The sequence below is a fragment of the Cherax quadricarinatus genome, chromosome 7 (genome assembly GCF_038502225.1).
Source record: "Cherax quadricarinatus isolate ZL_2023a chromosome 7, ASM3850222v1, whole genome shotgun sequence".
Lineage (NCBI taxonomy): Eukaryota > Metazoa > Arthropoda > Malacostraca > Decapoda > Parastacidae > Cherax > Cherax quadricarinatus.
In genome coordinates this window covers 19992403-20010201 of record NC_091298.1, presented here as the reverse complement: position 1 = coordinate 20010201, position 17799 = coordinate 19992403, and the positions used below count along the sequence as shown (strand labels likewise).

Sequence of the window (17799 nt, the reverse complement as noted above, 5' to 3'; positions counted from 1 at the left end):
GATTTTGATTGATTTTACTATAAAAAGAACCTAGAAATGGAGCTCAAAGTAGGGGAAATGTTTGATTTTTGCCAATGTTCAAAAGTAAACAAATGATGCCATTGTCCAATAAATGTCCAACTAGCCATTCTAATATGCAGTCATGAATGGGTTGATGTTATTTATACAATTATTACAGTATTGCAGTAGTCTGCATAATAGTAAGTCTTCTATTTTTTGTTTGAATAAAAATTCAAAATAGAAAGCAAGAGTAATATCAGAGGGGCCTGGAGACATGACTGATGAGCAAAGAAAATGTTATTTTAGAGCCAGGAATGTCTGCATTGTTCATTCTGGACCTTATTTTGAAATTGTCATATTTTTTAGTTTTCGTGAAATTGGCCAAATTGCAAATTTCTGACCACATTATTAGGTAGTTGAAATTGGTAAATGGACAGTTTCTTGTACTCAATCGATAGAAAAAATGGAGTTCTAAATAAATAGCTATGAGTTTGGGCAATTGGAACAATGGAATTAGCCGAAAATAGGGCTCAAAGTGGGCGAAATCGCCGATTTGTAAACAGCGCCGAGGTCGCTAACTTCGCGAGAGCATAATTCCATCAGTTTTCCATCAAATTTCGTTTTTTTTTTGGTGTCATTACAATCGGGAAAAGATTCTCTATCATTTCATAAGAATTTTTTTTTTTTTGTTTTTTTTTTCAATTTTGCGACACCAGGAGACACCTCAGGATTGGGGGTTGCGACAGTCAAAGGGTTAAATGACGGTCTACTGTACATATGTATATGCATATTTGAGAATAAATAAAATTACGACAGACCATCAGATAACACAGATCCATAAACTCATTTCCACTATAACACAGTTGCAAAATTGCGGCATATTTTCAATGAACATGCCAAAGCCATAAAAATCGCTTTACACAGTGGAGTACATGTAAGGTAAAATGTAGCATGCACCACGTTCTTTTCCTTCCATCTCACAGTGAGCCTCCAGAGGAGTCCATTGTCTTATGAGGGAGGCCTACATAATGTGCACAACCTCCCTGGCCCAGTGCTTCATTTGTACACATGTAATACTGTACAGGTACTCTTCACCTAACAACCCACCCATTTAACGACCACTCAGACTTACAACCAGCTCTCCGACCAGTGTACAGTATGTATATTTTACTTTTTTATTGTTTTTTTAATGCCTAATTCTATTTTTAATATACAGTTGGGCCCCGCTTTATGGCGTTTCACCTTACAGCATTCTGCTAATATGGACATTTAAAATTATGACCAAAACTTGCTATATGGCCCCCCCCACCCAACTAGCTAATACGATCTCTGTATGCCACTCGGTTTGTTTATGTTCTCCATGGGCTCTGCGTCTATTTCATCTGGAAACTTTCCAAAATTTCAAGCGTTTTAAAGTTATTTCGTATATTATATATACTGTGATAATTATACTAATGTGTACCTGTACCTAAATAAACTTACACACTGTGCTGGTGTGCAGGTACACATTAAAATCACTAAGAGTGTCTTAATAGTCTTGAAAATGCCAAATTAATAATAATGCGCAATAACAATCACTCTAAGGTGCATTAAATGTCGTATACAGCCTCTCCTCACTTAGAGATGTACTCATTTACCGACGCATCGAACTTACAGCCAGCTCTCTGACCAGTATTTATACCTAAATAATGTAGTATATTAGAACTGATTTCCTCTATTCTGTTTATTTCAATATAAAGTGGCCCCTCAGTTAATGATACCATCAGATAGCGATAAAATTGGATACCGATACGTTTTTGCATCAAAATATTGGCTTGGCTAACGATAAAAGACTCGGGTAAAGACATTTGTCCAGAACATGTCCACGCGGCTTGAGCTGCCCGGGCCATTGTTTACAAGCCAGTGCGGATGATTCCACACGTACACGCGATACATTTTTGTATTATTCCATTGTTTTTAGTGCTTGTAACTGCTAAATAAGCCACCATGGGCCCAAAGAAAGCTTCTAGTGCCAGCCCTGTGGTAAAGAGGGTAAGAAATACTATTGAATTGAAGAAAGAGATCATCGCAAAATACGAAAGTGGAATGTGTGTCTCCGAGTAGGCCAGGTTATATAACAAACCCCATTCAACCACCGCTACTATCCTGGCCAAGGAAAAGGCAATCAAGGAAGCTGTTGTTGTGAATGGTGGAAATATGCTTGCAAAACAGAGATCGCAAATACTACTCGAAGATGTGGAGAGACTGTTGTTGGTGTGGCTTAACGAGAAACAATTAACCCCAGAGGGTTAGCCACCCAGGATAACCCAAGAAAGTCAGTGCATCATCGAGGACTGTCTAACTTATTTCCATTGGGGTCCTTAGTCTTGTCCCCCAGGATGCGACCCATACCAGTCACCTAACACCCAAGTGAACAGGAAAAAATGCCTGGAACTAGTGCTCATATTGGTGAATTTAAGGCCAGCAAAGGTTGATTTGAGAGATTTAAGAATTGTAGTGGCATACACAGTGTGATAAGGCATGGCGAAGCTGAAAAATTCCAACCCCAACAAGTGTTCAATTGTGACGAAACAGGCCTGTCCTGGAAGAAAATGCCAAACAGGACCTACATTACTCAGGAGGAAAAGGCACTCCCAGGACACAAGCCTATGAAAGACAGGCTAACTCTCAAGTTTTGTTGTAATGGTAGTGGGGATTGCAAAGTGAAGCTTTTACTCAGGTATCACTCTGAAAATCCCAGAATGTTCAGGAAAAACTGTCTCATCACTCATCAATACTCTTCAATAACAGTGTCATTTTAGTATTTATTTGTGTATTTATTCTGCATGTCTCATTGTTTTCTGTGTAGGGAAATGTATATTTCATGTACAAAAATTATTTTTTTAATACTTTTGGGTGTCTGGAATGGATTAACTGGATTTCCATTACTTCTTATGGGAAAAATTAATTTGGATAATGATAAAATCGGTTAAGGGCAAGCCCTCTGGAATGGATTAATATCGTTAACTGAGGGTCCATTGTACAATACACTACTGTATAAACATTTAAAAATATACCAGAAATGTTATAAATGGTGCAAAGGTGACATTAAAACAATATCAAAGATGGTTGACAAACCCATTAACCATTTTAGTATGCTCCTCACTTAGCGATGAATTCGTTTAACGACATGGTCTTAGGAACGGAACTCCATTGTCAAGTGAGGGGAGGCTGTATTACTTTAATACAGACAGTTTCATTAATCCATCTATGATATTTTTTTCAAAATTATACAATAAATGTTACGTAACATATAAACATGATAAATATACCCCACAGCACAATAAATTAATATAAGCATGAGATGTTTTTCCAGTTGGTTTGCCTGACTGTCGGAAAGAATAACGTTTTCTCTAGTTCAACACCAAAGAAAATGGTATTACTGGGGGTAACTGCAGACATGTCAGCAGATGAGTCTATGAAAGATGAGGTGAATCATAGAAATGATGAGGGGAAAAGGGTGAGCGGTGCACTTAGGAGTCTGTGGAGACAAAGAACTTTGTCCTTGGAAGCAAAGTAGGGAATGTATGAGAGTATAGTTTTACCAATGCTCTTATATGGGTGTGAAGCATGGGTGATGAATGTTGCAGTGAGGAGAAGGCTGGAGGGAGTGATGTCATGTCTGAGGGCAATGTGTGGGGTGAATATAATGCAGAGAATTCGTAGTTTGGAAGTTAGGAGGAGGTGCGAGATTGCCAAAACTGTTGTCCAGTTCCAGAGGACTGAGGAAGGGTTGTTGAGGTGATTCAGACATGTAGAGCGGATGGAACAAAACAGAATGACTTCGAGAGTGTATAAATTTGTAGTGGAGGGAAGGCGGGGTAGGGGTCAGCCTAGGAAAGGTTGGAGGGAGGGGGTAAAGGTGGTTTTGTGTGCGAGGGACTTGGACTTCCAGCAAGCATGCCTGAGCGTATTTGATAGGAGTGAATGGAGACAAATGGTTTTAATACTTGACGTGCTGTTGAGTGTGAGCAAAGTAACATTTATGAAGGGATTCAGGGAAACCGGCAAGCTGGACTTGAGTCATGGAGATGGGAAGTACAGTGTCTGCACTCTGAAGGAGGGATGTTAATGTTGCAGTTTTATAAACTGTAGTGTAAAGCATCCCTCTGGCAAGACAGTGATGGAGTGAATGATGATGAAAGTTTTCTTTCTTGGGCCACCCTGCCTTGGTGGGAATTGGCTGATGTGTTAATAAATAAAAAAATAACTGTAGAAAATTATTCCTTTTGTATGCCTTCACCCAGAGCATCATTCCTTCTAAAAATGGTGTGTTAGATGAGAATGGGAGTGTTGCTCTTTATTTATTCTAATTCTACTGTACCAATGTGGAGACAACTTGTGCACAATATAAGGTGTTTGTATTATGGTATAAGTTTCACAAACATGAAAATGAACGTGTATCAACTATAACCAGACACGTTCATGTGCCTGCTTACAGACTCCACATCTCTGTCCTCTCTCATTTACTTGCTTGCTTGTTTTTTTCTCTTTCTCTCTTTCTCTCTCTCTTGTTTATTCATTTTATCTTGTTCACCTCTCACCCTACATTAAGACTACAAATATTATAAGGTAAGTAATGAGTGTACTGTATATGCATTTTATCACTCTAGGGTGCTTTAAATGTTGTAGTATATTACATGTGGGTGGGGTGGCCAGGTGGGCTACCATACCTCCCACACCTTACTTCTTACAAATAAATACTACTTACATCTCACCCTACATTAAGACTACAAATATTTTAAGGTAAGTAATGAGTGTACTGTATGTATATGCATTTTATCACTCTGGGGTGCTTTAAATTATTTTTTTTTTATTATCACACCGGCCGATTCCCACCAAGGCAGGGTGGCCCGAAAAAGAAAAACTTTCACCATCATTCACTCCATCACTGTCTTGCCAGAAGGGTGCTTTACACTACAGTTTTTAAACTGCAACATTAACACCCCTCCTTCAGAGTGCAGGCACTGTACTTCCCATCTCCAGGACTCAAGTCCGGCCTGCCGGTTTCCCTGAATCCCTTCATAAATGTTACTTTGCTCACACTCCAACAGCACGTCAAGTATTAAAAACCATTTGTCTCCATTCACTCCTATCAAACACGCTCACGCATGCCTGCTGGAAGTCCAAGCCCCTCGCACACAAAACCTCCTTTACCCCCTCCCTCCAACCCTTCCTAGGCCGACCCCTACCCCGCCTTCCTTCCACTACAGACTGATACACTCTTGAAGTCATTCTGTTTCGCTCCATTCTCTCTACATGTCCGAACCACCTCAACAACCCTTCCTCAGCCCTCTGGACAACAGTTTTGGTAATCCCGCACCTCCTCCTAACTTCCAAACTACGAATTCTCTGCATTATATTCACAGCACACATTGCCCTCAGACATGACATCTCCACTGCCTCCAGCCTTCTCCTCGCTGCAACATTCATCACCCACGCTTCACACCCATATAAGAGCGTTGGTAAAACTATACTCTCATACATTCCCCTCTTTGCCTCCAAGGACAAAGTTCTTTGTCTCCACAGACTCCTAAGTGCACCACTCACTCTTTTTCCCTCATCAATTCTATGATTCACCTCATCTTTCATAGACCCATCCGCTGACACGTCCACTCCCAAATATCTGAATACGTTCACCTCCTCCATACTCTCTCCCTCCAATCTGATATTCAATCTTTCATCACCTAATCTTTTTGTTATCCTCATAACCTTACTCTTTCCTGTATTCACCTTTAATTTTCTTCTTTTGCACACCCTACCAAATTCATCCACCAATCTCTGCAACTTCTCTTCAGAATCTCCCAAGAGCACAGTGTCATCGGCAAAGAGCAGCTGTGACAACTCCCACTTTGTGTGTGATTCTTTATCTTTTAACTCCACGCCTCTTGCCAAGACCCTCGCATTTACTTCTCTTACAACCCCATCTATAAATATATTAAACAACCACGGTGACATCACACATCCTTGTCTAAGGCCTACTTTTACTGGGAAAAAATTTCCCTCTTTCCTACATACTCTAACTTGAGCCTCACTATCCTCGTAAAAACTCTTCACTGCTTTCAGTAACCTACCTCCTACACCATACACTTGCAACATCTGCCACATTGCCCCCCTATCCACCCTGTCATACGCCTTTTCCAAATCCATAAATGCCACAAAGACCTCTTTAGCCTTATCTAAATACTGTTCACTTATATGTTTCACTGTAAACACCTGGTCCACACACCCCCTACCTTTCCTAAAGCCTCCTTGTTCATCTGCTATCCTATTCTCCGTCTTACTCTTAATTCTTTCAATTATAACTCTACCATACATTATGTGTGGGTGGGGTGGCCAGTGGGCTACCATGCCTGACTTCTTACAATAAATACTACTCACCTCTCACTCTACATTAAGACTACAAATATTTTAAGGTAAGTAATGAGTGTACTGTGTGTGTATTTTACTTTTTATTGTTTTTAATGCCTAGTTCTATTGCTAACTTAATATATAAATAGTGCAAGCTTGTTATATGGCATTCATATGGATTTATAAGTGGAAAAAGGGGCGTTCTGCTTTACGGTAATGTCTGCTTTCTGGTGGTAGCCTAGAACCTATCCTGCCATATGAGAGGAGCCCTACTGTACCTAAAATGTTATAAATGATGCAAAGGTGACATTAAAACAATATCTAAAGATGGCTGACACAAACCCACTACCAGTACAGTATGCTGGAAATATCAGTAAGGGGCAGCTCCTCGCTTAATGACCAATTCACTTACCGACTTACTTTTAGGAACATAGGAACAGACCTCGGTCATTAAGTGAGAAGTACCTGTACTCGGCCTGTGTTAGTGAATCGACTTTTGATCTATTCATCATCCCATCTCATCTCTGAATAGAAAGTGCACCAAGAGGAATGCTAGTGATCCTGGAACTGCAAAGAAGAAGCATAAGCATGAAAGTCTTGGTGGTTTGAAGAAAATCAAAATACGTATTAGATAAGCTTAAGAGTGGTGCACATGTGATGGAGATGCCACAAGCCTACAACATAAATGAGGCATCAATTCACACAATTAAGAAGAATGGGGCAAATATATGGGCTTGTGCAATGAGTAACCCAGGTTATGATCTTCTGAAAAGAATGACAAATATACTCCCACCCTCACAACTCCTTATGGTCACCCATACCATCCCAACCAGCAGCCTCCACCCACACAACTTACCCATACCATTCTCTTCCTCTCCTTCCTTCCCAGCCACACACCTACACCATTTTCCCATGGCCACACACCTATAACTACACCATTCTTCCTAGGGCCATATTCCCCCACTACCTTAAACCACACCTTGTCCAATACCATTTCCCTATCACCTGATGCCCACACCTTACTCAATTTTTCACCCTAACACACCATTCACATATTGAATCAATATTTCACCCACCACCTTCATTACCGACTATACCACCAACTGCATTCTCACCCACCTAGTCACCCATCATCCACATCACTACATACACTGGACCACTGACAACTACACCTTTCACTCACACCACAACACCACAGCTTCAACCACACAGATCCACTCCCACAGCCCCAAGCCCACTCTTTACCCACACATTCCCAGCCCACACCCTAATGCACCACCCACACACCAAATCACATAGCTACCCACCACTCTCATTACTGCCCACACCAACAACTGCGCACTCACCCTCCCAGTCACTCCTCATCCACACTGCCACCCACATTTGGCCACTGACACTGTCATCCAAATGGTCACCATCACACCTCGTTGCTTCCACCCACCTACTCCCCACCACCTCTCCACTGACCATCATCCTCAACCTTTCAAATCCAGCCTCCAGCTCCTGCCCCCACCCATCCACTGTTTGGTCTCCACCCCCACACTGAACTGCCCACCCAAACCACTTCAACCCCTCCCATGTACACCCCAACCACTCTCACCTCAACTTTATAACCCCTATACAGATACAATGAGTGGGATAATAGAATAATAAAGCACCTTGATCTGCTAGCAGAGATGTGGATGTGGGTTCTTTGACTGATGCACATCATCACATCTACCTACAATTACATCATTATCATTTTTTTTTTTTTTTTACAATTTCCTAGTCTATACAAAATTAGTTTGTTTTTTTGTGGGTGTAATGACCCTAACCTTTTTTTTCCCATTTGTTCTTCAGTTCAGTTTACACACTTTTTATTGCGTGACACTCTCATGGATGTAATTAATGTGTTATCCAAAGGTCAACTGTATGAATATTGGGGTGTGTGTTGTCTGGAACCTGAGTGATCATTCTTGGGGAACATGGAAAGGATATTGGTCCACAGAACTGTAAAGATAAATTATGTACAAACATGAGAAACTAACAGAAAGGTAAACACCCTTTGCAATATACACAGTTTTTTCCTGTCTTTATGATAGCTTAACCCTTAAACGGTCCAAACAAATCGACGTTCAAATTCGTAGTGCTACAAAAGTAGATCTACTTTTTTTAAACATATTTTCAAATGTAACAAAAAAAATTTAGATAAAAGTTTTTTTTACACATTTTCAAATGTAAAACAAAAAAGATCTACATTTTTTTACATACTTTCAGATGTTGAAAAAACGTATATATACGTTTGGACCATTTAAGGGTTAAAACAACGCAAGTTTGACACACTCTCAATATGGAAACTTGAATGGCCCTTAACTGTCTCCAACCCTTCCACAGTAAAAAGGCATCACAAGATGCTAACATACATATACGATGTAAAAGAAGGAAATTGAAAGTGAATATAGGAAAGAGTAAGGTGATGAGGATAACAAAAAAATTAGGTATTGGAAGACTGAATATCAGATTGGAGGGAGAGAGTATGGAGGAGGTGAATGTATTCAAATATTTGGGAGTGGACATGTCAGCAGATGGGTCTATGAAAGTTGAGGTGAATCACAGAATTGATGAGGGAAAAAAGGCGAGCGGTGCACCGAGGAGTCTGTGGATACAAGGAACTTTAGCCATGGAACTAAGAGGGGAATGTATGAGTATAGTTATACCAATGCATGGGTGGTGAATACTGCAACAAGGAGAAGGCTGAAGGCAGTGGAGATGTCATGTCTGAGGGCAATGTGTGGTGTGAATTTAATGCAGAGAATCTGTAGTTTGGAGATTAGGAGGAGGTGCGGGATTACCAAAACTATTATCCAGAGGGCTGAGGAGGGGTTACTGAGATGGTTTGGACATGTAGAGAGGATGGAACAAAACAGAATGACTTCGAGAGTGTATAAATCTGTAATGGAGGGAAGGCGGGGTAGGGGTCGGCCTAGGAAAGGTTGAAGGGAGGGGATAAAGGAGGTTTTATGTGCATGGGGCTTGGACTTCCAGTAAATGGGTGTGAGCATGTTAGATAGGAGCAAATGGAGACAAATGGTTTTTAGGACTCTATGTGCTGTTGGAGTGTAAGCAAGGTAACATTTATGAAGGGATTCAGGGAAACTGGCATGCCAGACTTCATTCCTGGAGATGGGAAGTACAGTGCCAGCACTCTGAAGGAGGGGGGGTTGATGTTGCAGTTTTATAACTGTAGTGTAAGCATGCCTCTGGCAAGACAGTGATGGAGCGAATGATGAAGGAAGTTTTTCTTTCTCGGGCCACCCTGCCTTGGTGGGAAACAGCCGATTTGTTGAAAGAAGAAGAATGTCATTCAATAGCCAAACACACTAAATTCATATTTTATATTTATGGCAATGGGGATGACAAGAACAAAAAGGAAGGAGTGTGAAACTAACTTACCTTGTACTGATGATGGAGAAGTGGGTTAGAACAAAGGAAGGAGTATGAAACTAACTTACCTGGTACTGATGATGGAGAGGTGAGTTAGAACAAAGGAAGAAGTATGCAACTAACTTATCTGGTATTGATGATGGAGAGGTGAGTTAGAACAAAGGAAAGAGTATGAAACTAACTTACCTGGTACTGATGATGGAGAGGTGGGTTAGAACAAAGGAAGGAGTGAACATTGCAGTGGTGGAGGCGAGGAATGTTGCTATAACTACCCCCGGTGGCTCCACCAATCTGCAGAGGCAATTCACAATTAAAATTTACTATATAATTTACAAACTCAAATTAGTTATTTTTTTTAATCTGTTATCGATTCCAGGACTCATCACCACACCACTGTGAACTGGTCTCAGACTAGGCCTCCTAGGATATAAAGTAAATAGAGTACAGTATATGGTAAACAAATACCATTCTCCTATCCTTGTCTTGGGGACTTATATTAGAGAAAACGGAGTATAGCACAGGACTAACTATGATATACACTCGTACTCCACCATAAACATGAAACAAAAAAGTTATTTTCTCTCTATAGATTATCACACATAGCAGCATATGTGTAAAGAACCTAGGATAACCCAAAAAAGTCAACGTGGCTTATTTTAGTACCTGACTTGGGTTAGCCATATATGATTTTTGGTAAATATTCGATTCCCAGCCAGGGTAGAAACATTAGGCGTGTTTCTTTACACCTGTTGTCTATGTTTACCCATCAGTAAATGGGTACCTGGGTGTTAGTCGACTAGTGTGGGTGTTATCCTGGTACACTGACCTAATTTTCTTGAAATACTCAGCATAACAAGTGCCTTTCTATACAGTAGTATGTCACTGATGTCAGCTAGGCCTGTATACCTTGTACATGTACGTGTAGTAAATAAAGATATTATTATTATTATTATTATTATTATTATTATTATTATTATTATTATTTTCTCAGTTGTTTGTTGGGTTTTCTTAATCAAACTTGGGCAATGTATGATGGAAAGATACTTCTTCACGTACACCAAAAATGAAAGAAATCAGACAATAAATAGCGGAGTTCACTTCTCAGCCATTAGTGGTCGCTTAGCGGTATATTTTTGTATGGTTGTTATGGTTATACAGTGGACCCCCGGTTAACGATATCTTTTCATTCCAGAAGTATGTTCAGGTGCCAATACTGACCGAATTTGTTCCCATAAGGAATATTGTAAAGTAGATTAGTCCATTTCAGACCCCCAAACATACACGTACAACTGCACTTACATAAATACACTTACCTCTGTATGTGTGCTCAAATTGTAAATAAATAAATAAATAAATAAACATAATTGGTCGCATTGGGAGGTGATCGTTAAGTGGGGGTCCACTGTATTCTCATTTTTCGGTCTCATTTGATAGAATGAAAGATATATTACGGAAATAGATATGATTTTGATTGCTTTCATGATGAAAAGTACCTTGAAATTGCACTCACAGTAGAGAAAATGTTCTATTCTTTAGCGAAGCTCAAGAGTAAACAAATGACGTCACCATCCAATACCTGTCCGCCTGCCAGTCTAAATTCCAGTACAGAGTCAAGAATGGATTGACATTATTTATACAATTATTACAATAATGCAGTAGTCTGCATAACAGTAAATCATCTATTTTTTTTTTTTTTGTGAATAAAAATTCCAAGTGGTAAGCAAGAGTAATATAAGAGGGGCCTGCAGCCGTGACTAATGAACAGAGAAAATGTTATTTTAGTGCCAAGAATGTCTGCATTGTTTATTCTGGATCCTATTTTGAAATTGGCATCTGTTGAAATTTGTGTGAAATCGGCCAAATTGCCAATTTCTGACTACTTTATTGGGTAGTTGAAATAAGTGAATGGGCAGTTTCTTGTACTCAGTTGACAGACCAGAAGTAAATAAGTTTATTCAGGTATACACAAATACAGTTACATAGATTATCATACATAGCAGTGTATGTACAGAGAGCCTAGGATAACCCAGAAAAGTCAGACAAAGTGACTTATTTCCAGTACCTGGCTTGGGCTTGCCATATATGATTTTTGGTAATTTTTTTTTTTTCTTGGTTGTTTGTTGGGTTATCTCATTGAAACTTGGGCAATGTATGATGGAAAGATGCTTCTTAATGTACAACAAAAACAAAAAAGACGGACGATAAATAAGGGAGTTCACTTCTCAGCCATTAGCCGCCTCTTTGCAGTATATTTTCGTGTGGTTTTTATTTTTGTATTCTCATTTTTTGGACTCATTTGATAGAATGGAAGATATATTACAGAAATAGACATGATTTTGATTGCTTTCATGACGAAAAGTACCTTGAAATTGAGCTCAAAGTAGCGGAAATGTTTGATTTTTGCCGATGTTCAATGAACTGTGTAAGTCAAGTTGGTTAATTTTATTAAGTGTATTGTAACCTAACCACGCTGTAATTCGGCAAACTCAGTAATCCGGCACATTACAGGTCCCAATGATGCCGGATTTGTGATGGAGGACGTGTACTATATCTTTCTGAAGTGAGAGATATACAAGGAAGTATAAAATAAATTCAGAAAAAAAGCATGGGCACTAGAGGCACAATAAGAGAACAGCAAGTCTTCATCCATGACCTACGAATCTTCAACCTTCTACAGTACCAGCAGATGTCAGAAATGTTGTCGGAACAAATGCAGAAGTTTTCAAGAGGAAACTGGGTCACTACCTCTGGCAAGTGATAGATCAACCAAGCTGTGATGTATCATTACATCAAAGGTATATATGTAATATTATATCAACAAATTTACAAACGAGACACATATGCAACACCTGAGTATCTTTGCCAAAAGATGTTTCACCCACCAGGATTCATCAATCTAATATATAGACACAAGAATGAAGCTTTTTATTGTGGAGCACTGCTGTAATAGTAGACTTGGTCAAATGCCTACTCCTGCTGTATCATTCTACTTGCAATGGCACATTTGCTAGATTACCCATTAGCTTCCTTGTAGGAAACTAGAATGTCTCTACAACTTGACTGCAAAATCTCTGGCCCCTTTTAAAGGCCTGACCTACTTCTAGTGGAACCCACCCACATGTGACCAAGTCTACTACTGCTCCATCACTATTTCCACTAGCTCCACTATACAAGGCTGTTCTTATGTCTCTGTATTAGACTGATAAAACCACTGGGCGAACCATCTGTCATTAAATATACCCAAGTGTTGCAAAGTCTTCTTCATCATGCTGTGATAGTTATATGGGCCAGTGAGTTGCTACTAGCAACAATCTGGTTGACCATGCAATCAACTAAGCCTGACCAAAGGCCAGGCTACAATATTAGAGAAGTCTTCGAACCAGTCACAAGTTTCAGCTGTAGTACTGTACAGTAGTCAGTTTATATCTTGCAAATAATATCCTACTGTTTACATACACACATTCTTCATCTTTTCACACACTGTAGTTAAGAATCAGACTATTTAGCTCTTTTCAGACTATTTTCCCCCAAAATGTAATTTTTTTATGTAGCAAATTACAATGGTATCTCGGTATACATCCACTTTGGAAAAAGTCCAGCTTGGTATGTGTCCTGTTTGGACGCGAAAATTTTTGCTTGGTATATGACCTTTGTTTGGAATATGACCTGTGTGCTAGAACTTGTATGGGTCAAAATGAGTCACGATACCACGCGCTACCCTTGTTTACCTCTCTCTCGAGACAAAGCTACGACTGCCCACTATCAGTATGCCAGTTGCTACCATTCAGTGAAAAACACGTGCTGTAACTCTGTGAATTTTCATGTGATTTTGTGTTTTTCCGTATAAATTTTTAGTAAATTCATTAACCATGAGTTCAAAGAAAGCTAATGAGAAGGGCCAATCAATGAAGAAAATGGTTAGGATCACCATGGAGATGAAAAAAAGATTGTTGAAAGATACGACGGTGGCATGCGTATCCGGGACTTGGGTGCTGCATACCGTATGCCAAGAACAACGGTATCAATGACTGTGAAAAACAAAGATGTTATTAAATTGGCTAACATTGTGAAAGGGGTGAAATCGATTACCAAACAAAGATCAGGGACATTAGAGTATGTTGAAAAATTGCTTTTGATCTGGATAACAGGAAAACAGTGTGCCGGTGATAGAGTATCAGAGGCAATGATTTGCAAAAAGGCAAAACTGATGCATGCTGATCTTTTGAAAAACAAGGCAGGAACGAGCCAAGAAAGTGAAGTGTTTAAAGCCAGCCATGGCCGGTTTGATAATTTTAAGAGGAGGACTAGCATTAACCCTTTCAGGGTTTTGGACGTACTAGTATGGCTTACGCACCAGGGTTTTTGATATACTAGTACGCCTAAATTCTAGCGCCCTCAAATCTAGTGAGAGAAAGCTGGTAGGCCTACATATGAAAGAATGGGTCTATGTGGTCAGTGTGCGCAGTATAAAAAAAAATCCTGCAGCACACAGTGCATAATGAGAAAAAAAACTTTGACCGTGTTTTTGGATTAAAACAGCGACTTTGTACTGTATTTTCGTATGGTATTTATTGTTGTATTCTAGTTTTCCTGGTCTCATTTTATAGAATGGAAGACATATTACAGAAATTAAGATGATTTTGACTGGTTTTACAATGAAAAGTACCTTGAAATTGAGCTCGAAGTAGCAGAAATGTTTGATTTTTACCAAAGTTCAAAAGTAAACAAATCATACTAAGCATCCAATACACATCAACTGGTGAGTCTAATATTCTTTCACAAGTGCACTGATATTATTTATACCATTTCTACACTAGTGCAGTAGTCTGCATAACAGTAAATCTTCTATTTTTTGTGAGAATAAAAATTCAAAGTGGAAAGCAAAAGAATGTAAGAGGGGCCTGGGGATGTGATTAATGAACAGAGGAAATGTTATTTTAGTGCCAGGAATGTCTTTCTTGTTTATTCTGGACCCTATTTGGAAATTGGCATCTTTTGAAATTTGTGTGAAATTGGCAAAATTGCTAAACTCTGACCACTGTATTGGATAGTTGAAATCAGTAAATGGGTGGTTTCTTGTACTCATTCGATAGAGAAAATGGAGTTCTAGCGAAATAGTTATGATTTTTGTCGACTAGTACACTGGAATTGGCCGAAAATAGTGCTCAAAGTGGGCAAAATCGCCGATGTGTAAACATCGTCGAGACCGCTAACTTCGCAAGAGCATAATTCCATAAGTTTTCTATCAAATTTCATACTTTTGGTGTCATTATGATCGGGAAAAGATTCTCTATCTTCTCATAAGAATTTTTTTTTTTTTAAATTTGGGCAACCCTAAGAACAAGTCTGGGAGGGCCTGGGGACCCTGAAAGGGTTAACAGCATTGTGAGGCATGGAGAGGGAGCCAGTGCTGATAAAGATGCCACCAATGATTTTGTTACAGAGTTTGGGGAATTTGTGGAGGCTGAGGGTTTTGTTCCCCAGCAAGTTTTTAATTGTGACGAAACAGGCCTTTTTTGGAAGAAAATGCCTAACAGGACCTATATTACACAAGAGGAGAAGGCATTACCAGGACACAAGCCAAGAGACAGAAAAGAGAAGGGGACTCTCCTTCCAAACAATAACATTTCCTCCTCTTTTCTCAGCACTATCCTAGTAGGCACTTGACTCTTTTCAGCAAAGTAAAATGAGTTTAAATTTGCATTTATTTCATCTAATTCTTTTGTGTTTATGTATGTATTTTAGTATTAAGCAGAGTTTAAATTACATACTTTAGTATTAAGCAGTGTTTAAATTATTTTATGCAACACCATCAATGTATAATATGCCAATAACAATAGGATTTTTTTCATGGGAACAGATTAATCGTTTTCCCTATATTTCTTATGGGAAAATTCGTTTGGTATAAGCCCTGTTTGGTATAAGTCCAAGGTCCTGGAACGGATTAAGGACGTATACTGAGGTACCACTGTGCAACATAAGTAGTCATTTATAACACCATTTGACATGTTTTATATAACATAACGCTAAATGGATCATCAGTCACAAGACTCACAGAGGGAAAATTCCTAGGTATCCACCTTGACAGTAGTCTTAAGTTCCAGACACACATACAACAAATCACCAAGAAAATCTCCAAGACTGTAGGCATACATTCCACAATCAGCTCTCCTGGCACTGTACGATTCACTCATACACCCTTATTTTACATATGGAATTTGTGCATGGGGATCAACAACATCCAATCACCTAAAACCCCTAATAACCCAGCAAAAGGCAGCAGTAAGAATGATGATAAATTCCCACTCCCGCCAGCATACTCCACCAATTTTCAAAAGTTTGAATCTACTCACCATTAAGAACATCCATACTTATTCATGTGTCTACTACAAACACAGAACAATACACGTAAATATAAACCCCCAATCAAACTTCTCCTCACCAACCTAAACAGGACACATGATCACAACACAAGACACAGATCTCTTTTTGATATACCTCGTGTCCATATCACACTGTGTAAAAACTCTATGCACATAAAGGGCCCCAAAATATGGAATTCATTACCAGAAGATATTAAAGTAACCTAGTCTGAAAATAATTTTTTTTAAGACTCTTCTCAAAAGCCACTTAATCACCCTAGACTAAATGCTAAATTTTACTCAGTACACACTTACTCACCTATGTACTCCCACATCATAAGTGAAACAATCACACTGAACCTTTTATCCATTGTTGACAGTAATATAATTGAATCATTGTTTTCAAAAAAAGCATTTTCGAATATAAATATATCTTTGTATTATACAAATTTTGATTCATTTATAATTAATATTCTACTGTACAACTATGAAATAATTACTATCCTAGTATAACTATGATATACTCCTTAGTATTAAGTAGACTGTAAGCCAATAATGTTAAGTTGGCCCATAATGCCTGGGCATAATAGAGGCTCTCTTTGCATTGCAACCCACTATTGTAAATACAAAATCTCAATGTACTGTTTGCAAAGACATAAAATAAATAAATAAATAAATAAATAAATTTAATATATACAGGCATTTTTGGTCTTAAATTTTTTAAGCTTACCTGGTGAGATGGGGACTGAACATGGCTACCACTGAGATGGTGTGTGTGATGGGGTTGTGTTGGGGCTGCACACATCATGGAAGATGCGCCACGGGCATGGGTATGGATATGGACGGCCTGTTGCTGCTGTTGGTGTTGTGGTTGGTGCTGTTGATGCTGCTGATGTTGATGCTGCTGATGTTGATGCTGCTGCTGGTGTTGCTGCTGCTGCTGAAACTGGTGGTGTCCTCCTCCACTGTTCATACTTGACATGGCCAGAGACACGGGCACCTAGAAATTAAAAATTCTATGTTAGAACATGTTGCTTAGTATCATGCCAAATCTAAGATAAAGTTTATTTGATTAATCTATAACTAACCTACTTACGTGAAACATCAATGAATGACAAAAGAGTTTGCTTAAATGACAAGAAATCAGACTGAGGACCAATTACAGGTGGTGTGCCACAAGGGTCAGTATTGGGCCCAGGGTTCACAATATACATAAATGACATACATGAGGGAATATATAGTGACATAAGCAACTTTGCCAATGAAACTAAAATAGGTAATCAGATAAATTCTGATGAGGTAAAGAATGATCTAGATAAGCGGATGTGGTCAGGAAAGTCACAGATGCAACTGAATGGATAAATGTAAGGTTCTAATCCCTGGAAAAAGAAATAGCCATGGCACTTATAAACTAAGTACTAAAGATCACAAACTAAATGCAATAAAGACTTTTGTTTATTTCTAATCAAAATTCTACAACTACTACTACTACTACTACTACTACCACCACTACTGCTTCTACTACTACCACCACTACCTCTTCCTTCCTATATATACCCATCCTGCTCCAATTCTGGTTAGTGTGACTTTGTAAATGGTCCAAGTCGGACCGAAACGTCGTCGT

At 39.0% G+C, this 17799-nt stretch overlaps 1 protein-coding gene across 1 annotated transcript in view; it reads right to left on the bottom strand.

The window, feature by feature from the left end:
• The window catches only part of LOC128686828 (RING finger protein 44), a 43295-nt gene extending 26097 nt beyond the window's left edge, over positions 1-17198 (bottom strand). The window contains 2 exon segments of the mRNA XM_070082353.1: positions 10000-10104; positions 16906-17198. Coding sequence (XP_069938454.1) covers positions 10000-10104; positions 16906-17157 — 357 coding nt within the window. The 5' untranslated portion in view covers positions 17158-17198.
• Positions 17199-17799: the final 601 nt, after the last annotated feature.